Source organism: Canis aureus, chromosome 29, assembly GCF_053574225.1.
Source record: "Canis aureus isolate CA01 chromosome 29, VMU_Caureus_v.1.0, whole genome shotgun sequence".
In the NCBI taxonomy this organism is placed as follows: Eukaryota; Metazoa; Chordata; class Mammalia; order Carnivora; family Canidae; genus Canis; species Canis aureus.
In genome coordinates, this window is record NC_135639.1 from 31670428 (window position 1) to 31691721 (window position 21294).

General features: G+C 46.1%; 2 protein-coding genes across 4 annotated transcripts in view; one reads left to right on the forward strand and one right to left on the reverse strand.

The window, feature by feature from the left end:
* Positions 1-21294, forward strand: part of BLNK (B cell linker) — a 77156-nt gene that overhangs the window by 32706 nt on the left and 23156 nt on the right. The window contains exons 4-9 of one of the 2 annotated variants that reach the window (XM_077878188.1): positions 1190-1273; positions 7164-7204; positions 11453-11609; positions 12944-13110; positions 17387-17468; positions 18637-18708. In XM_077878188.1, coding sequence (XP_077734314.1) covers positions 1190-1273; positions 7164-7204; positions 11453-11609; positions 12944-13110; positions 17387-17468; positions 18637-18708 — 603 coding nt within the window. The remainder of the gene's footprint in view (positions 1-1189; positions 1274-7163; positions 7205-11452; positions 11610-12943; positions 13111-17386; positions 17469-18636; positions 18709-21294) is intronic. The other variant, XM_077878189.1, reaches the window with a different exon arrangement.
* ZNF518A (zinc finger protein 518A) overlaps positions 1-21294 on the reverse strand; it is a 109251-nt gene that overhangs the window by 13919 nt on the left and 74038 nt on the right. Inside the window, exon 6 of one of the 2 annotated variants that reach the window (XR_013368159.1) lies at positions 13657-13740. The exons of the other annotated variant lie outside the window; for it this stretch is intronic. The gene's annotated coding sequence lies outside the window, so the exon portion shown is untranslated. Of the gene's footprint in view, positions 1-13656; positions 13741-21294 lie in introns of those variants that run through there. 2 annotated transcript variants of the gene reach the window in all.

The following is a 21294-nucleotide window of genomic DNA, read 5'->3' on the forward strand; positions in this document are numbered from 1 at the left end:
TCTCTCCCAAGTTCTAAAAAAAGAAAAGAAAGCAAAATAAAGCAGACTACATCTGCCCAAGTTTTGATAGGAAAATTATAGAATCATGGAATCCCAGGTTAAAAAGGACCTCAGAGGTCAGGACCTCAGCCTAACATCCAACCCAGTGCTTACAGCCACCCCGCCACATGCACCACAAATGAGGCTCACTTTCTGTTTGGACATTTCCTGTAATGACCTTCCAAGCATATCTGGTCCTGTCAAGGACAGATAGCTCCGGCAGGACAGAGATGCGGTCCATTTCCTTGTGGCCTTCTAAGCCTGTTCTCATGGCCACACAGCACAAGTCTTTAAACATTCAAGAAAACAGAAATAGAGTTGTGCTATGCACCTTCAAGGATAAAATTAAGAAATTAGGGTATTTGAATGGTTCCTTCTCTAGTATCAATATCTTCAGGTGCTCCTGCTGTTTCACATGTTCTTTGGCTCATTCGACAAATATGACACAACTATGTTCTGTGTTATACTCGCTCTACTAGATGTGTGGGGGGGAACAAAATGTAACCCCTGACTTTCAGGCACTTAATGACTAGTGGGGAGTCCAATAATAACTGAGAAAGCCAACAGGTCATTATTTACTGAAAGTCACACAGTTGGTGGAGGGAAGCTCCACTGGCCGTTCCAAAAACCCCTGAGTGGTAAGAATTGAATGAGGCCTCTCTCCCCTAATACCCAGGGGCTGTTGTAATAATTCTCTTCCCACCACTGATGGCATTCAGGGAGATCAGAGCAGTTATAAAGAGGGAGAGGGAATCCCTGGGTGGCTCGGCGATTTAGTGCCTGCCTTCGGTCCAGGGCATAATCCTGGAGTTCGGGGATTGAGTCCTGCATCAGGCTCCTTGTATGGGGCCTGATGCTCCCTCTGCCTGTGTCTCTGCTTCTCTCTCTCTTTCTCTCTGTGTCTCTCATGAATAAATGAATAAAATCTTAAAAAAAAAAAAAAGGGGAGAGACCTCAGGACAAAGGAAGGTACTCAGAGAGATTCTTGGGTGAATGCCCACCACAGAAACACAGAGAATTCCTAACAACCTTCCGTCCACTAAAGCAGTGAGCTATAACACCACTTTTCCCATGCCATGATGTCCTTACTGAAGCCAGCATTCACTTGATTTTTTTGTCTCCCTGTCTCCACTCTGACTGGTGGTACCAGCAAGCCTGACACGGGGAGAGCTGCACTCACCATCAGCCCCGCCTCATGGAACTAAGACTAGAGGAATGAAACTTAGACTCGAAGGTATTTGAAAGCCTGGGAAGTCCTGAAAGACCACCCAACCCTAGCTTCTCGTGTTAGGGATACTTGGAAACCAGACAGGCCAAGTGGCTGCCCACAGTCATCCAGCTGGATGATGGCCAAGCCAGGACTAAGTCCTCCATTTCTGCACACCCACCTGCTGTTAACAGGGCTCTGAGAAGGGATGAAGGGACATGCAGCAAAGGGACTTTTTAAAGATGTTAAGTATTTAGAGGACTCCTGGGTGGCTCACTGGTTGAGCCTCTGCCTTTGGCTCATGGCATGATCCTGGAGTCCTAGGATTGAGTCCCACATTGGGCTCCCTGCATGGAGCCTGCTTCTCCCTCTGCCTCTCTCTGTGTCTCTCTCTCTCTCTCTTTCTCTCTGTGTGTGTCTCGTGAATAAATAAATAAAATCTTTTTTTAAAAAAAGATGCTAAGTATTTAGATGCAAATCACCTCTCCCAGCCAGCTCAGATCCATTCCCCACATAGTCACATCCCTTTCTCCTTTTGGGATGTACCCAGTGGGACTGTTGCCTGGCTGCCTCCCCCACAGCTTCTGTAGTTCTTTCTGTTCCTTCCCTGAGACTGCCTCCACCACCACATCTAGCCCGGGCTCCTTCCTTCTTTCCTTCCTGCATCCCACTGTGGTATTCCCACTGGTTCCCCACATACCACCACCAGTTCCATAAGAGGAGAAGCTGGCAGGCCCAGTGGCCCAGAGTATGGCCTCTAGAGCTGAATCAGGGCCACAACTGAATGTATGTCAGGCACACAGCTTGGAGCGCACCCCTCAATGCCCAGAGTCACTGGCACTGCTCATGACCCAGAATAGAAAGGCTCAATTCACACTCTTGGCTTCACCCCTTTGCTCAAGCTCTCATGACAGAATCCTTTACTATCTTTGCAGCCATCCCTTCCCATTCCCAAGACCCCCAGTGTGATTCAGCCTCTGTCTTTATGCCTGAATTACTCACACACCATCCTCATCAGCCTCCCTGCCTCCAGCTTGTCATTGGAACCTACAGTAGCCTCTGTGGCTTGAACAACCCCTTGGCTGGCAGCAAATTTGGCTTTGTCTTCTCCCCTGACTCTTCAGTACAGCTTGTTCATTCCAGGCACATCTATGCCTTACAGATGCTTCTTCCAGCTGTCAGCTAAACCCTGCTTCTGTGGATGACACTCAGGCCTCCGCCTTAGGCGGTAGAAGGAGGATGCTCTCCCTCATCTTCATCCTCTCGTTCAAGTCCTGCCCATCCTCCAAGGCCCAGGTCAATCCCACCTTCACAACACAACCTCATACAGCCCCTCAACTTTTGCTGAGCACACCCTTCACAGAACTTTGCCAGCACCTGGCCATGATTCTAGGTGTTGAGACATTGGTCAGGAGAGCTTACACTGCCCTGGATCGTCCTCAGTATGATACGTGACTGTTCTTCTAGGCTCTAGCTCTATTACCTCCAAGGCTGGGTGAGAAGATCTTGGACTTTGGGATCCTTTAGCCCTGGGTCAGAATTCTGGCCTTGGCCCTATAACATTGTGAACCTAGAAAAGTTTTATAACTTCCCTGAGCCTCAGATTCTTGCTTGGAGATGAGAATGCCGATCTATCCTTCAGGCTATTATGAGCATTAAAGTAGATTAATAACAACAAACAGCATCCGTTACACTCTTACTCCTCTCAGGCACCCTTATATGCACTTTCCCTGGGCTATTTCTTTTTGTTCTCCCAAAACCCCATGACACAGGCACAACTTTTCATGTCCATTTCAGTGGTGAGAAAACAGATGTGCAGAGGTTAAGCAATTTACCTGTTCATGCTGCTAGTAAGCAGCAAAATCAGGATTTTGATCAAGGCAGCCTAACCCCAGAGCCGAAGCTCGAAGCCCTGGAGAGGACATGGCATAGTGCCGTGTCTCATAGTGCCAGGTGCTGTACCCACAGGCTTGGGGAGGCATGTGAATCACAAAGCCTGGACCAGGCAAGAGGAGGAGTCCCCCTATTATGTGGCATGGGATTGTGTCACTGTAAATAGAACATCAACCCCAAACCAGGTACACGACACAATGGGAAAGGCTTTCCCTAATAAGGAAGCCCAACCAGCCTTTCAGCTCCCTCCCAGAGACGTGCAACCTTACATCCCAAGTTAAGCCACCTGGCCCATCCATACTAAACTTGAACTTAACCTCCTGAAAGCGTCACCCTCTACACTAAAGGCTTCCTTGAGTCTATTTCTCTATGGTAGCCAAGTTGTGTGGTTGCAATTACAGTGAAATAGAATTGATATTGTTTTGAGGGTTTATTAAGACATACCAATACCCAAAACAACAATAAGTAACATTAATACAGCATTTATCATGTGCCAGGCTTTGTGAAGCACTTTACATGCATTGTATTACTTGAGTCTCATAAAAAACATGAGGCAAGTACTATTCTTACCCTTGTTTCACAGGCGAGAAATTGAGCTTTAAACAACGGAAGTCCTGGTTCACTGCCCAGCAGGTAGTAAAGAGCAGAGCCAGGATTTGAACCTGGGGGCCTGATTATAAAACCACAAGCCACTTACTTTAGGAGGCTCCCCGAGATGCTGGACAACCACCCAGTACTCTGGATCTAGTACTTTGAACCATCATGCTTTTTAGTTTGGGAAATGACCCACAGGCTGTGACTTAAAGAGTAGGATATTGTGAGCTGCCCCTAGGAGCAGAAGGTGGGTGTAGCTGGGAGAGGGAGGGGTACCATGAGGCAGTCGCTCCCACACGGTGATGCTTTTCTCTCTTTTCTGCCTCAAAGCTCCCCAATGCTGGATTGGGCCATCCTTGTTTTTCCTAGATTTTTTGTTTTTTAAGATTTTGTTTATTTATTCATGAGGGACACACAGAGAGAGGCAGAGACACAGGCAGAGGGAGAAGCAGGCTCCATGCAGGAAGCCCAATGTGGGACTCAATCCCGGGGCTCCAGGATCGCACCCTGAGCCAAAGGCAGATGCTCAACCACTGAGCCACCCAGGTGTCCCTCTCCTAGATTTTATCCAAAGGCTCAGTAGAGGGTCAGACACTTTACATGAGATTCCAGCTGCCGGGGCCATGCAGCCTCAGGCAGGTTTTGCAACATCTCTTAGCTCCAGTTTCTTAGTTTTTGCGACTATAAAATTGAAACATGATAGCACCTACCACAGAGCACTATTTGAGGATAATAGAGAATATACACTTACCCTAGCACTGAGCACATAGGATGTGTTTAATAAATGGAATCTATTATTATTATTCTAATTTTCATTCTTTCAACTCATTTGTTTGTTCATACTTTTATTACCGCATGGATTACAAATGCCAAATGTCATTCAGACACAAAGATAAATTAAATAGGCCTTGTTTTTCAGTACACAGAGACACACAAATGATCATAGCACAGGCGCAGAATAAAGCACATGTGTCATCAAGGTTCCCACAGCACCTACGAGGGCCCAGAGGAAGGAGTCATGGGTTATAACCTGAGGGACTGGGAAAACCATATGGCAGAGGTATAACAGGGATTTCCACGCAAAGAAGGAAGATGGGGGAATAGCCCGGGCAGAGAACTATCAAAATCTCAGGCTGGGAAGAATACGCTGCCCAGTATCACTGTAAGAGCGTGGAGGCATTTGGACAGGTCAACACAGGGCCTTGACTTTACTCCATAGGGAGCCACTGATGATTCTTGAGGAAAGAAGCAGCATGACCCAAACTTTATTTTAAGAAAATAACTAGAAGCAGTACAAAGTATGTGTTGGAGAGGAAAGATAATGGGGAGCAGAAAAATAGTTAGATAGCTTCTGCAAGTATTTTCAGTAGTGACTGACCATAAAGCAGGCCCTGGCTCTCTGAGAAAAGGCTGAATACCAGTTCACCAAGGCAGAGAAGTGTGTTTCATAAAGATATTTATAATAATTCCTACTTAAAGGTTGAAACAAATACGTCTTGTCACCGTAAGTGCTGACCTTCAATTATCCCCAACCTTAAAGTTTTAGAAATGTATTCCACCTCTGTGTCAGGTATTGACATATTGGAAGGAGGACTCATTTACCTAGTCTTCTTGAGTTTCTTGGAAAACCCCAGTGGTCGCAGTGCACTCTAATTCGGTATAAGTTAGCCCAAATCATAATTTAATAAGAATTATCTTCTGTTGGGATCCCTGGGTGGCGCAGCGGTTTGGCGCCTGCCTTTGGCCCAGGGCGCGATCCTGGAGACCCGGGATCGAATCCCACATCGGGCTCCCAGTGCATGGAGCCTGCTTCTCCCTCTGCCTATGTCTCTGCCTCTCTCTCTCTCTCTCTGTGACTATCATAAATAAATAAAAATTAAAAAAAAAATGAATTATCTTCTGTTAATGTCAAAGTCTGACCCATTATTTGGCTCACAGAATAAAGCTCCTTCAGGGTGCCTGGGTGGCCCAGTGGTTGAGCTTCTGTCTTTGGTCAGGCAGTGATCCCGAGGATCCTGGGATCAAGTCCCACATTGGGCTCCACACAGGGAGCCTGCTTCTCCCTCTGACTATGTCTCTGCCTCTCTCTCTGTATGTCTCATGAAAAAAGAAATAAAAATCTTTAAAAAAAGAAGAAGAAAACTCCTTCTTAGTACCTATCATGTTTTTCCCAAGAGAAGGCACTGTTGCTGCCATAGTTTGTTTAAAATCTGGCCACTCTGATCTGAACACCTCCTTCAGGCCCCCATTTTTGCTTGGCAATTCCTTTCCTTGTGCCTCTTTGAAGTCCACTGGAGCTGGACTCAAGGGTCTGCCATCGCAGGGACTGGAAATAGCAAGAAAAGTTTTTCTTGAGGCTCTAGAGGCTTCTGGGACTATCCACTGGGCTGATCAGTGGGATGGGAGGAGAGCTCAGAGCCTCTCTGGCACAGTCGCTGGAGCCACTCTGCTATGTGGCTGTGCCACAGCCAACCCTGTGCCTGGTTGATTGCCCACAGAGCTGAGCGAATTGTATTTAACCTCTAATGTCAGTTTATGTGATGGGATGGATGCTAAGCTTCTCATACTCTAAATGTGTTTTGAAGAAAGGGAGTCAGTCTCTTTGGCTGTCATAATTCAGATCTATTTTATCCTTCAAGATCCTAAGCTCCTTGAGACCTGTCATATTCATTTTTATCCTGCCTGCAGAGCCTATACCCTGGCATTCAAAGGCAGTGAGGCAGCGTGGCACTGGAATCCAGAGCATGCACTTACAAGTCAGCCTGCAGGGCTCAATTCCTGGCTCTATTATTTGCTATCTGACCTCGGGCAAATGACTTATTTTTGCTAGGCTTCAGTTTCCTCATAAGGTTTTTGAGAGAGCTATGTGAGTGCAAAACTCTGATAATATTGCCTGGCACGTAGCAAAGCACTGGGTAAATGCTTCTTAATAAGAAAGTCAAAGTTAGAGCTACAGAGAATCACAGAAGTGATCTCGTCGTCTTGTAGATCTTGAAACTGAGGCCCAGAGATGTTAGCTGTCTTGTCCACTTTCCGACTAGTTAGGAGCAGAGCCTGCATGGGAATTTTGGTCAATGGGACTCTCTGTCCAGTGCTCTTCCTACTATACCATCCACATATTGATTCATAGAAATCTTTAGAAGCAACATGGTATGAATTGCAGGTGCCCCCTGGGTTATTTGAAAGTCTTCTTAACAAAGACAGACATGGTTCAGATGTACCATTTCTCTGCTTCAGTGAGACTTCCCTGTATGCTTTGAGAATTGATTTCTTTGAAAAAGAGGAGTTGAAAGTGGATGAAGATGAGATAAGTGAACAGAACCAGGGAGCCCCAGGACAAAGAAGGCAGGCGTGGGGTACTGGTGGACAGGGTGGAGTTGGCCAGCTGAGATTCATGTTTGTGCCTTCTACTTCCCACATGCCATTGCAGAGAACCCTGTTGACGAAGAGGAGCAGTGGTCAGATGATTTTGTAAGTATTTGCTCCTGGGAGGAGACAGTTGTGGTTTCCACCAGGGTCTGTGGGAGGTCTTTGCAAGGCTTGTTTCTGAACGATATGCTGGTGGCCAGGGGTACACCACAGTAGAGCCATGACTGGGCTGGAAAGGCCACCCATAAACAAGGCAGTGAGAACCTCCTAACGGCCAACTTGACCTAGTGCCACCATGTGCGGGGCTAAGTGCCTTATCCACATTGCCTCATGCAATCTTCCCCACAGCCCTATGTCTAGGCATTCTTATCCTCATCTTTGGTGCTGCTATTCAGAGTACTCACCAGCACAGCCAAAACAAACATGAAATGTTTTTAAATATTTCTGTATCAGTTGACAAATGCCTCTGCCCAGAATTCCTCAGCACTCCATCACTGCCTGGGCCTTATCTAAGAGCCCTAAACAAACCCACACCAAAAAGTGAATGCCTGGCACATCAGGGGGCCTCTGGGACACCCTTTAGGGCCAAGTCAGGACCTGGGCCATGCTGGTTATGTCAAACATTTTGAATATCAGCCCTGCTCATTTTACTGGTAAAGAAACCAAGGCACAGCAAGTTTAAGTAACTTGCAGTTTCAAAATTCAAACCCAGGCCCTCAGATTTCAAAATCAGGCTTTTAAACTCCAACATGTTTGCTGTAACCAAGAGGACAGTAGCAGATGCTGGGGACCACAGAGCGAGCAAGGGACGTGACCACAATGACACTGGAGGGTGATATGTCAGAGGTAACTGTCAACCTCTTCAAGGTGCAGCCCACACGGCCCCAGTGGTCACTTCTCTCTGGAGTGCAGTCTTGTTGGGACAATACATCCTAAAAACTTTTACACAACAATTATTTCTCATTTATATCAAACTCAGCCAGAATGTTAGCCTGCTGCACTTTGTGTGTTTTATCAGGACAGGATCCAAGAGGGCCTCCACACAGCCGCCCACCCCATTTAACAGATAAGGAAACCAAGGCTAAGAAAGTGAAAAGGACTTGCCCAACAGCTACTCTGTTACTCAATGGCCCAGTTGGAATGAGAGCCTAGGACTCCTGTCCACTGAGCCTGAGCCCAGCTCCACACTGTGTACACCAGCTGGAGTTTATTCAGAGTGTTATGAAACAGGAGTATCTCCCTTCTCAACTGCAGAGAAATGATCTGTAAAAAAGAGGGGATAAGAAGGCCTCTCTGCAGGTCACTTGGGTGTGGAGTCCTTCCAGGCCGGCGCAGCCCCTGATCCCTCAGAAGCACTGTGGTTGCGCCCCCTGCTGGCTGCACGCTGCCTGACACAGCGGAAGCAAAGTTGAGAGCTGGTCTGCATCCACAGGGAAACCAAGAAAACGGAGCTCGCTGGCTGAATAAAAAGAGCACAATGTGGGGACTTAGAACACACAAATAAAATCATCCTGGAGAGGAGGGGATAATTTGTGTCCCAAAGCCAAATAACTAAAATTAAGGTACCAGCTGCCATAAGGATTGAGTAAACATCCACTCACAATTATTTTGACCTTATTGGGTTCCCATTGTACAGAGAATGAAATCCAGGCCTGGGGCCTCTAGGACAGATGAGATCTGGCCCCTGCGGACCTGTCCAGCTTCTGCAGGGCCTTGTGTACCATGGCCCGGTGCACACATCTGCCCCCAGCTGTAGGACAGGCCAGGGTCATGCCTGCTAAGTGATTTCAGACTCGTGGACCTCTGGCAGGCAGAGGAAGAAGGCAAGAGAGGGGGAAGCGAAGAGCGTCGCCATCCTTCCTCACTTGCTCTGCTCTTTCTTGTCCTTCAGGCTTGGCTTCACTCTTTCTCAGGAAGGCCTTTGCTGCACCTGATGTAGAATCCCGCACCCCATTGCTCTGTCTCAGGACCCTGAACATTCCCTCAAGGGCATCTACCACTAGTGATAGCTGTTTTATGTTTGGTTTTCTACTTATTATCTCTTAGTCACTATTTGTTTATCATTGTTTTCCCCTGCTAAAATATAAGTCCTGTGAGGGCAGGGACTGTGCTCAGAGTCAAGCACGATGGCTGGCACACAATAGGTGCTCACTAAATATTGACTGATTAACTGAATGAACAAATGAATGAATGGATAATTTGACAAGGCTTTTGCCTGAATACACATTCCTTTCTTCAAAGTTTCCATCCCACTGTCCAACATATTCCACTTGCTCAAGTATTAACCGAATGAATGAAAGAATGAGTTTTGTTTGTCAGAATATAGAATAATTTGAGGGGAGGTTTCTTTTAAACTGTTCCTTCAGAAGTTTGAAGAGACTCCCCTCTAATTCTCTTGATTAAAAGGCAATCATTTCACTATGCTGGAAATAGGAAGGGCCTCAAAGTAGCCTCCCACAGAAAAGACCTTCCAAATGAAGGGGCAGCTCAGCACTTCCGAGCACCCACGTCCTCCTCCTCAGTTGCCTTCAGAGCCCGGGGTTCAGCTCAGCTCATTCATTCACTGCATGCTGGGGCCTGGACACACTGTCTCAGCCCAGTAGTCCTCATGGGGCTTATGGTCTGGGAGGTGGCCCAGTGTCAGCGTTGGGCTGCCAGGAGCAGCTGATGTGAAGTCGCTCTACCTCTACCTTCTCTGCGCCTTCGGCCAGCCTGGTCATCTCAGTCTGCCCAAGGGGCTGTAGGACCCCCGTGCCCGCCCCCCCAGGATGCACATGGCTCCCCAGCCTCCAGGTGATCAAGTCTAGGAAGCCCGGTGCCTGCTCCACGACAATTGAGACAAAGTGGGACACCCAAACCAGCTCCCACCCGGGCCCGTGTGTCTGGGTGCCTACTGCTTTTTTTCACTTTCCAGATGGTTATTAGAGCAACCGTTTCTCAGCACGTTACCGACGTCTCCCTAGGATGCTGCCACAACAGTGACCATGTCCTTGCATAGGCCAGGACGAGGGGGGTCCCAACAGCCTCAGGCTGGGTGGGAGGAGCCTTGTCAAGCCAGGCTCTTATCCCCAGCCACCCTTCTGCTTCCACTCCACCTCCCAGGTGGTCGGGGAACAGCTACGGCTTCTCCAGAACACAGATCGCAGACTTAAATTACTCAACTCATCATGCCTCACTTTCTCTGAGGACTTAAAAAAAAAACTCCTACAATCGTGGTAAGGGGCACCTGAGGTATGCAGTGCATAGAAGTGTCAGTTACAGTAATAATCACCATTACCAGTATTCTATTTAGCCTAATTTCATATTCCTGGTCAGGATAGATTATTGAGTCTCCCTACCTGCTGGTAAGGGAGCTTGGGGAAAGCTCTCTCATCAGCCTTTCTCCGTCCCTGTCCTATTCACTCCACAACTCCCCTCTCACCAACCCCACCCCCCGACCCCCACCCCCAGACTGAAGAGAAGAGCAGCCCTCACTCCCTCACTCATCATTCACTGCTGCCATACTGTGCTCCTGCCCTGCGTGTTCATGGGCGAATCGTGTGAGCATCTCACAGTGTGTCAGGCAGTGTGGGCCAAGGACCTCTTAAGTCCTGGATCAAATATTTCCTGCACATGAATATATGTACAAGTGAAGTATTAGCTAAGTGATCCCTGAACAAAATGCACAAGAAGCTAGGAACTGTGCCCTGGGGGAGGAACTGAGAGGCAGGGAGACTTGATTTACATCCTTTTGAACTGTGTTGATGTATTTTCAATATACATTGAATATTCAATATTCAATCATTTTAATATAGACTTAAATAAAATTTATATCAAAAACAAGGAAAACAAAAATGAAGACAATGGATTCTGGGTCAGATAGAAAGTTTAGCCCCCACAGCTTGCCAGCTCCGTTGAAAAACAAACAAACCTCATCTCCTCAGAGGTATCTGTATTCTGTGCAGCCCCTTACCCTCTCCTTACTAATCTTTTCCCTCGACTGTCAGCATTCATGATAAATGAAACCTATTGGTTATTTCTATTTTATTGGGTCCTTTTCTGTTTTTTTAAAAATGTATTTTATCTCCGACTGTTCTTCTTTGCAGACACACAGAGTTTCAGCCACCCTTCCTGTTAAATGGCCCACATGCTCCCCCAGGATAGTGGTTCAGGTGATAAATTCTGGAGGCAGAAAGGCTCGGCCTCAACCCCAGCTTTGCCTCTGATGGCTGCCCAACCTTGCTTAGCCAACCCTTCCAAACCTCGCTCTCTGGTCCCTACACTGGGGGAGCAGTTCCCACCTCGTAAAGCCAGAGCTGTTCTGATAACTGAACATAGATGGGGCACTGAGCATGGGGTCTGCACTTGCAGGACAGCGACTATGAACACCCAGATGAGCACTCGGACTCAGAGATGTACGTGCTACCTGCTGAGGAGACTGGGGACGACAGTTACGAGCCGCCACCTGCGGAGCAGGAGACAAGAACCGTTCACCCAGCCCTGCCCTTCACCAGGGGCGAGTATGTAGGTGAGGCAGCCCCACACCCTGGACGCTCAGCCTGCCACAAGGGAAGGGGGGCAAGCTGGGGTGGCGAGATGGTGGGCGCCTCTCACTCTCACCACCTCCACACAAGTCAGCTGCTCACAATAAGCCATGGAACCCCCAGACAGAAAGCTTGCCCATTCAAAGAGGAAAGGTATCTTTCCTAAATCATGAATGTTGAAAACAGGTAAAGGATAAAACATGATGCAGTGAACCACACCCTTCAACAAGGCAGGAGCAGGCACCACGGGGAGAGCAGGTGGGGCAGTTGCAAGAAGCCCAGCAAGCACGGGGCAGACGCAGTGTGAGTGCCTGGGCTGTTCCCAGGGTGAGGACTCCAGGCTAGTCCTATGATAAGACTTTCCTGTGATGTATCAGTCTGAATCCATGCTTAGATTCCACTGTACAGGCTCCATTGCCTCACTCCTCCACTGGGTCCTGTTGGTGTCTTAGTCCTGTTTGTTAGGCCTCCACTCTGCCAGACACACTGTTTCCACTGCTTTCTTCCTTATCCCTACAAAAACCCTTCTAAGATGGCTATTAGGATCCTCACTTTAAAAATGAGAAATGTGAGTCCTGGAGAGGTTGAATAATAAATGACTAGTCCAAACGAGCCCAGACAGTGAGAGGCAGAGCAGGGGACCCAACTCAAGGCCATTTGACTTTGGATCCTGTGCTCCTTCCCTGACGCATGCCTAGGACACAGTCCCCAGTGAGGGGTAACTCACGGGCACGCCATGATTTGAGGGAAATCATTGAGGGGAAGAACGTGTAGGTTCACTCAGATGGGTAGTTGCAACCCTGAATACAACTTAGAAAAAGCTGGAAAACTTTTGAAACCTATAATGCCAGGACCTTCCCCTCAAGTTCAAATTAGTGTGTCTGGGGTGGGGCCTGAGCCTTGGCATTTTCTTAACGTTCCCCAGGTGGTTCTTGTGTGTAAGGAAGATTGAGGATCACTGCCCATAAGTGTTCATGGAGCAAAGTGAACCTTTGAGGAGCACACTCCTCTTAGGCTTCCCTGCCAAGGTCACCCATCCACTGTGTTTGGCAGAGTGCTAGGCGGTTGGGTCTCCTGAGTTGGTGGGTCTCCATCACTCCCCTGGGAGGATGTTTTTTGATGAGGACATTCTGTTGGTTTTTATAATGTAAGTCAACAGGGAGTTGAAATTTTTTGCCTAAATGCCATTTTACACTTGTAAGGGATGCCCTGATTAATCATTTGTGACTACATAGATGCTGGTGGTGGTTTTATTCTTTGGCCCAGGGAATGATCCAGAGCCCCTTTCATCTTCTACTTTGTTGTTGTTCCTTTCAAGACAATCGGTCAAGCCAGAGGCAGTCTCCGCCCATCAGCATGACACTTCCCAGTAAGCCCGACTGGCCTCCGCCAAAAGCAAAAGCCAGGCTGACCTCCACTCTGCCGGCTCTGACTTCTCTTCAGAAACCTCAAGTCCCACCCAAACCCAGGGAACTTGAGGATGAGGTAACATAAATCTGTCCCCCAGGCTTTGCTGCGAAGTGAAGTGGAAAGCAGGATGCAGGGGGAGGGGGAAAGGGCCTGGATGGTCTGGCCTCTGGCATGCCTTCCTCCTCCATGTCCACCCCCCCCCCCTCCCGCCCAGCACTTGCCACCCGTCCCTCTAACTTTCCACTGGTAAACCAATAGGGGTTTTTTCTCCCTAAAAAGGGCATATGTGGCCTTATTTTAAGGATTTTCACTCCCATGCTCCGTGGGTAATACCAGTACTGGATCTGTGCCCTTTTTACTAGCCTCCCCCTCCCCGCCCTTGGTTTCCTGCCAATCTTCTTCCTCCATAAGAGATTTCCCTATCGTTATTGTCCTTTGCTTCTCTGCCCTGTCTGTCTTGCTTTCTTTCCTCTATCTTCTTTTCTCTCTGCTTCTCCACTTTTCTCCTATAAGATGCACAGGTATGTGGGCAGACAAATGATGGAGACCGCTTGTCCTAGGGAGGCCCTGCCCAACCTATGGAGGAGCCGGCACCTCAGCCACTACTATCCAGGGACTCACCTTTGCAGATTGTCCAGAACTCCATCCTGGGTTTAGCTCATTATCTCTCTTCTGTCAGCATCCAGGTTTTATGAGTCTTCCTCCCTATGGAATAGCTCCCGTTTGAAAAGGAACCAATAAACTCATTCAGACTGTGGTGGGAATGACTGATAAGGCTTAAATCTGTTGTGGCTCCAGAGGTCCTTGCGTTTTAAATAAGGACAAAGGCAAGCCCCCAAACTTAGCCATTAGAACAACCCTACAAGTTGAACAGCCTCAGAAGCAAAATAACAATAAAGGCAACTCTTAAATATGACTGGACATAATTTTACCACAGCTTTTGAAGAAATAACTTGTTTCTAAATGCCTGTAGGTGACAAAACCTATAATGTATAAACATGTTGTACAACAACCTACATTTTCACCTTAATATGATTTGTAGCCCAGCAGGAATTGGAAAAGAGAAACTTTTAAATAAGATAGAGGCAGTGTTTAGACCCAAATTGCTGCTTTGACCCTTACTAGCTGTGTGACATTGGGCAAGCTAGATAACCTCTCTGAGCCTCAGTTTTTAATCTCTTTAGGTTGCTTTAAGGATTTAGTAAGAGAACATATATACAGCACTAAATACAGTGCCTCATACGTGGAAGCACTCCATGTGTCATATATTCCTTTCTAAGCATGTTCTAGATTCTTTACAAAATCCAATTTTCTAGCTTCTCCTGAAAACTGAAAGCCTGGCAACACTGGGCCAGTCGTGGCCTGAAAGCAGCTGAGCCTCATGGCAATCCCTGACCCCTGTTTCCACTGGTCATAGTTCCCACCCCTCATATAAGGTGTGCATGCATCCTTCCTCCGCACCCGTCCCCATAACTGTCTCCTGCCTGCGTCTGGAAGTGGTTTAGTTTCTGACTTCTATGCTAGGGCTCATTTAAGTCAGAGAGGCAGCTGACAGAGAGAGAAAGGATGTATTGCCAGCCCTCAGTCTGTCTGTCTGAGAGGCAATGCTGACTTTTTGGGGTGAGAAGAGGCTGGCAGGAAAAAGCTGAGCAGGAGACAGGATGCAGAGACTTGCTGTTAGGGGCTCACTGTAAATTCTTTCAGCACTTGGCAAATCCATATGAAGATATAAATTCAGACACAGAATATGGATGAATACGGTGGTACGTTATATAAGGCTCTCCATTTCCGTGAACAGCTGACAGTGGACCCCTGTGGGGAGACGCAGAGTTTTGCTAATACCAGCCTTGTGGAGGTGGCTGGGGCACGTATGAACCAGTGGGAAAAGGAGAAGTATGGAGGAGGCTGCATTCTGGAATGGGCAGATGGACAGTCAAGATAAGAAAGAGGTTAAAAAAGAAAAAATAGGCCAACATTAAGATCTGCCTGAACCATCAGATAGGAAAAGAAAAGTCAAGCACGCATAAATAACTAAAAATATTTAGCTCTGCTGTACAAATTACAGGAAAAGTATGGGGGTACAGGCTAACTGGAGAGTTGAAGGGAACGAAACGTAGGAGGAAGAAGCATTTGTGCTATAAGGACAAGAGTAGCTGGCACTTAGTGAGTGCTAGAAATCAACTGGTGTTCTGAGGGCTTTATATTTGTCCCATCAAGCCTTCCCAAGAACCCCATGAAATGGGTACTATCATCCCCATTTTATAGATAATAAAATGGAACAGATGAGGTGCAAAGGGGTTGAAAAACTTGCCCAACGTCACAGAAGTCAGATTTGGAGGTAAAGAAAGAGATGAGCAATAGCAATTAAATGAAGAGAGGGTAGAAATTGGGGAGAAAGAGAAGGGGAAGGCAAGAAGGTCCTAGAATGTAGTGGATAAGAGTATGGGCACTGGATCCTTGAACTGATTCTTGAATCCCAGCTCTACTACTTTTTAACTATTAGGACATGAGAAAGCTACTCGACTGCTCTATGCCTTGGGTTCTTCGAGTTTCTTCTTCTTGAGGTGGAGCTGACTGACAGTAGCACCTACCTTATTGGGTTGTTGTAAGGATTGAGTGAAATAACACATGTAAAGTACTCAGATGAGCACTTGCTAATAAGTGCCAATAAATGTTTGGATTTTGTTTCTCTAGAAGCCATCTGGGCTACCCACCAAGATGGGTTGCAAAAAACCACATTTGGGATCTGATTATCTCCTTGGCTTCCTATCAATATAAAATCACTTCCTCCCCTTATTTATGGCCAACTGATTATTAACAAAGTTGCCAAGACCAGTCAGTGGGGAAAGAATCATTTTTAAACAAATTGTGCCAGGATAACTATATCCACATGCAAAAATGTGAGAGTGGACCCATGTCCTGCCATAGAAAAAAAAAACTCACCAAAAATAGATCCTAGATGTAAATGTAAGAGCTAAAACTATAACATTCTTAAAAGACAACAAGGACATAAATCTCTACAACCTTGCATTAGACAGGAGTGTCTTACATATAGCACCAAAAGCACGAGCAACAATAGAGAAAATAGATAAAGTGGGATTCACAATGTCAAAACGTTGGTGCTGCAGGTGACACCACCAAGAAAGTAAGAAGATAACCTACAGAATGGGAGAAAATTTTTTGTAAATTGTATACCTAATAAGAGGCTTCTATCAGAGCATTTAAAAAACTCTTCCAACCTAATAATAAAAAAGACAAAAAAGAAAAAGACAAATAACCTATCTAAAAAATAGGCAAAGAAGTCATAGAGGCTTTTATCTAAAGGAGGTATAAAAAGGGGGGCACCACCTCAGTGTTTGAGGGTCTGCCTTTAGCTCAGATCATGATCCCAACGTCCTGGGATGGAGTCCTGCATCGGGCTCCCTGCAGGGAGTCTGCTTTTCCCTCTGCCTGTGTCTCTGCCTCTCCCTTTGTGTCTCTCATGAAAATTAAATGAAATCTTAAAAAAAAAAAAAAAGATGCTCCACATCATTAACCATCATAAATGCAAATCAAAACCATAATTATATACCACTGCATGTCTTAGGATAGCGATATTCAAAGATAGACAATAACAAGTGTCAGTGAGGACGTGGAGAAACTGGAGCCCTCTTACACTGCTGGTAGGAATGGAAAAGAGTGCAAATGGAATGGAAAACTTTGGCAAAACAGTTTGGCAGTTCCTCAAACTTAAACAGAGAGCTACCATATGACCCAGCAATTCCACCACTCAGTATATTCCCAAGAGAAATGCACATTTACACAAAAACATGTTCATGAATGTCCTTAGCATCATGATTCATAATAGCCCCCAAAGTGAAAACAACCCAAATGTCCCCCACCAGATGGATAAACAATATGCAGTATATTTATATAACAGAATATTATTTGGCCACACAAGTTAATGAAGTACTAACATGCTACATGTTTGAACCTTGAAATTAGTACACTATATGAAAGAAGTCACTACACATTATGTGATTCCATTTCTAATGTGATGCCAAGAATGGGAAAATCTTAGTGATAGAAAGTAGATTAGTAGTTGACTAGGTTGGGGAAGTGGTAGGTGAGAGGTGACAGGGCTCCTTTTGGGGGCAATGAAAGTGTTCTAAAATTAAATTGTGGTGATGCTTGCACACTCTTCAAATACACTAAACCCACCAAGTTCTACACTACACGGAGAGGAATTTAATGGTATCTGAATTAGATCTCAATAAAGGTATTAAAAAAAAAAGAAAAAAACTCCTTCCCAGATAATAAACCTGGCCAGAGTGGACAGCTCCCTCCTCATTCACCTCTGTACTTCTTCCAGGTGGATTATGTGGTCCCTGTGGAGGATGGAGATGAGAACTACATTCACCCCACAGAAGGCAGTTCGCTCCCGGCAGAAAAAGGCAAGAGTTTGTAGTTTTAAGCACTTGAAATGTTTAGTGGTTGAGGGGGGTGTCTGAGATTATCTGGTAGCAAGCAGCAAGGGGTGCACAATGCATGGGGCCCAGGCCTCTATCCTCCATGGTGGCGGCATCTGCCTCCCTGGGTGGAGCAGAGCATCTGCGAGAGACCCATCTCTGTCACACCCTTCTGCCTCCATCCACTTTGGTGCTTTAATCCTCCCAGCTCAAATTAGGAAAACATCTAGGTTCTTAGTTAACTGACTGTCCTCACTTAGAATGGATTTCTCATAGAACTCAATCCTTGCAGAGCCACAGGCCACAGTGTTGGCCTCAAAAGTATTGCACCAGAGCAATGTCCACGGAGGACAGAAGAAATGAGAAAGCGAAGTCCTCTCTGTGTCCTGACTCTTGAAATGTAGTGCTATCTAGGTGATGGGAACTGCTTTGGTTGTAAACCCTTCATGGAATAACACGTGTGAAGACAAATTCTCTTTAAAAGACAGTGCCATCTACCCTCAGGCCAGGAGTGCAGCGTAACATGTTCACTGTGGACCTAGTTGCTGCGGAGGATAGGATCCTGTAGAAACGATGCCTACTCATCTAACAAACTCAACTCTCAAGTTGTCATAATCAGTTTTTACTCTACCCTTCTGTAGCAACCCTCTACTGGCCTCTCTGAACATCACCAACAGCTTCAAGACCCATTTGAATTCCTGAGCCACTCAGCACCACGAAACCAGAAATTGCTCCCCACCCCCAAACCCCATAAAATCCAAGAGAAATCGTCTGTGTTGCATGTGGCAGGGGAGGTGCGAATTTGTTCCCTTCACTATTGGTTTGATACACTTCTCTCAATGAAGAAAACAAAACTCTCTCATCAACTAGACCACCAGTTTGGCAAATGAAATTCCAAGCCAGAGTTCATTTTAACAAAATCCCGATAATAAAATAATTTGACTATCCCTTTTATCATTAGTATATTTATTCTGAAGAAGTTTCTTCAGGCTTCTTTCATGGCTTATATATTTAACAGGTGGGTTTCCCATTCTTTACAAATTCCCTGATCTGCCCCACTATTTCCACAATGCATTTTTCCATTAAGTGTGAATCTCCCACAATAGACCATATCTATGATTGTTATATGTATGTATATATTTGTGTGTTTAAGCTCCCATGGTGAATAGATCCACCAAGCCAAGTAACTCCTCAAAGCCAGCCTCTCCTCCAGGGACAGCTTCAGGTAAAGTATATGCATGATTTGGTGTTTCGGGTTTTTGTGTGTGAAGTGATTGTTTGGGGGTTTGGTTTTCCAGTCTATTCCAAATAAGATAAACAACTCAGATCAAATATTAAGAAATAGTCACTTGTTTTTCCAAATTTCTTAATATATTGTGACAGAAGGCCTTGTCCTCATCTTCATGCATTGTCTGGTGGCACTTGTGTCAAAGGGACCCTGCCCCATGCTTTCAGGCCTCTGTTAGACAAGTCCTGGCTTTCCTCCAACCTCATTGGGCATTTCACTGGCTTCTCCTCCTCCCCTGCACTGACTGAGGGTGTTTGCACTGTTGGGTCCTCAGCCCTCTACTCTTCTTCCAGAAGTGTGGTGGCTAAGACCTTGAGTTTGGACGAGATGGAGCCGGATTGGAATCCTAGTGCTCCCAGTTGCCAGCTATACCATTTTGGGTCTGTCCTTTGGATCTCCACTCCTCAGATTTTTTCCTCTGCAAATGGAGATAAGAGTCCCTGACCTGTGACAGGAGAATTCTGGAATTGTGCATGGGAAAGCTTCAATGCAGTACATGGCACAGCAGGTGCTCAAGAAAGAATATCTTTCATGTCTTTGAGGTTCATCTATTCTTCTGGTTTCACCTCTCTTGTCTAAGCCAATAACTCTCTGGTGTCTAACTTTGACCTGATTTCTCTTCTGAACAACTTGACATTCTCACAGCCTCAAGCTCAATGCATTCATCACCTCCCTACCCATAGGGCAGGCCTATTCCTCTGTGCCTGTCAGCCCACAGGCCACATGTCCAAGGACCTGTGTTCTTTCCAGAGCCTGCTATGTCTTTTTCCTGAGTTTGCTCTTCCATTTTAGTTGACACCACTGTAGTCTAGGCTTCCTTTACATTGTCACTTCACATGTCCTATGTCCCATCTTCAAGAGTGCACTAGCCAATCTCTACCCTTGCCTGTAGGCTTTCTCTTCAGTCATTAAGATGAATTTCTGAGTGCCTCCAAATGTTGCCAGTTTTATTCCATTTCAAAGTTAGTTTTTGCCATGTCACCTGTACCCAAACCATGAACACCCAGTGGTTCCTAGTTGTCTGCTGTACAGATTGGCAGCCCCAAGGCCAAGGCCTGTGATGCTGAGTGGCACCCACACCCCACCCTGTTCCAGCACAGAAGCACAGGAGCCTCCTCTCCAGCCTTCCCTTCTTTTTCACAGCTCCACCCATATCTATCACACACACACACACACACACACACACACACACACACTCCCTTCCCTCCCAGCACTGAAGGCTGAACACATACTAGGAGACTGAGCTCTGCTTCTAGGGATGTGCTTTTTGAAGGAAAATGAAAGGAGGTTATTTTTTTTTATAGACCACAGACTCATTTCTTGAGCAATTGTTCACCTTCTTCACAAATTCTTGTCTTATTTATTCTCTCTCTCATAACCCACAGGCTCTTTATGTGTAGGGAGAAGAGATCAGAGCCACCATATCCAGCTCATCTTAACTTCTGGGAACAAATGTCAATGCAGCAACCTAAAATGTCATGGCAAGGTCACTTTGGTCCCAGATGAAGTGGTGACACCTGACTCCTGATAACTTGGAAGAAGGGTTATTACCAGAATAGAAAACCTTTCCCTAAAATGTAAATGAAGGCCTAGGACCTCCTTTACAATGACAATTTAATCATCTCTGGTGTCTGCATCTTAAAATGTTCTTCTTACTTTGCAAAGACCTCTTCCTAAAACACACCCGGTACTCCAAACAGCCTGTACCTTTTGGCCTTTGTTTATGTTCTCACTTTTATGATACCAAATCCTACCTAAGGCCCAGCCTGAGGTCTCTCCACTAGGAAACCTGTGGTTTCTGCAGCCCACAGAGAGCTCTCCTTTGCTTTAAGTCTCATCCCATCTACACTCAGCCCATTCCTATTCTCTAATTACGCTGGGTCTCAGTCTAACCTCCTTAAGTACCCCGGTGGCACAGCGGTTTAGCGCCGCCTGCAACCCAGGATGTGATCCTGGAGACCCTGGATCAAGTCCCACATCAGGCTCTCTGCATGGAGCCTGCTTCGCCCTCTGCCTGTGTCTCTGCCTCTCTCTCTCTCTCTCTCTCTGTGTGTGTCTCTATGAAAAAATAAATAAAAAATCTTAAAAAAAAAGTACATTACAAGCTCCTTAAAGATATTGCCTTACATCTCACATGTTCAGGAGGCCTTTCCTGACCTCACAAAGAAGGTAGATCCCTTTGGTATCCCCTATAGTGCCCTGCCCTGCCCCTTTATCTCTAATCTCCCCAGAGATCTCTGCCTGTCTTTTCTATAAGATCCTCAGCTCCATGTCTTGCTCATAGATGTGCTTCCAGGGGTTATACAGGACCTGAATCAGAATAGGTGCTGATATGGTGGTTTAGTCATTTGGTTGAGAGTGAATGTGTCCCCCAGTACTGGCCGTATTTGAAGAACTACATGGTGCCATCATCGGGGCATTAACCCGTTGAATTTATTATTCGTTAACTTTACGTTAATCTAGTATCACTATATTTTAATACTAGAGGCATCAGAAGAAACCAAATCTGAACAAAAAAATAAT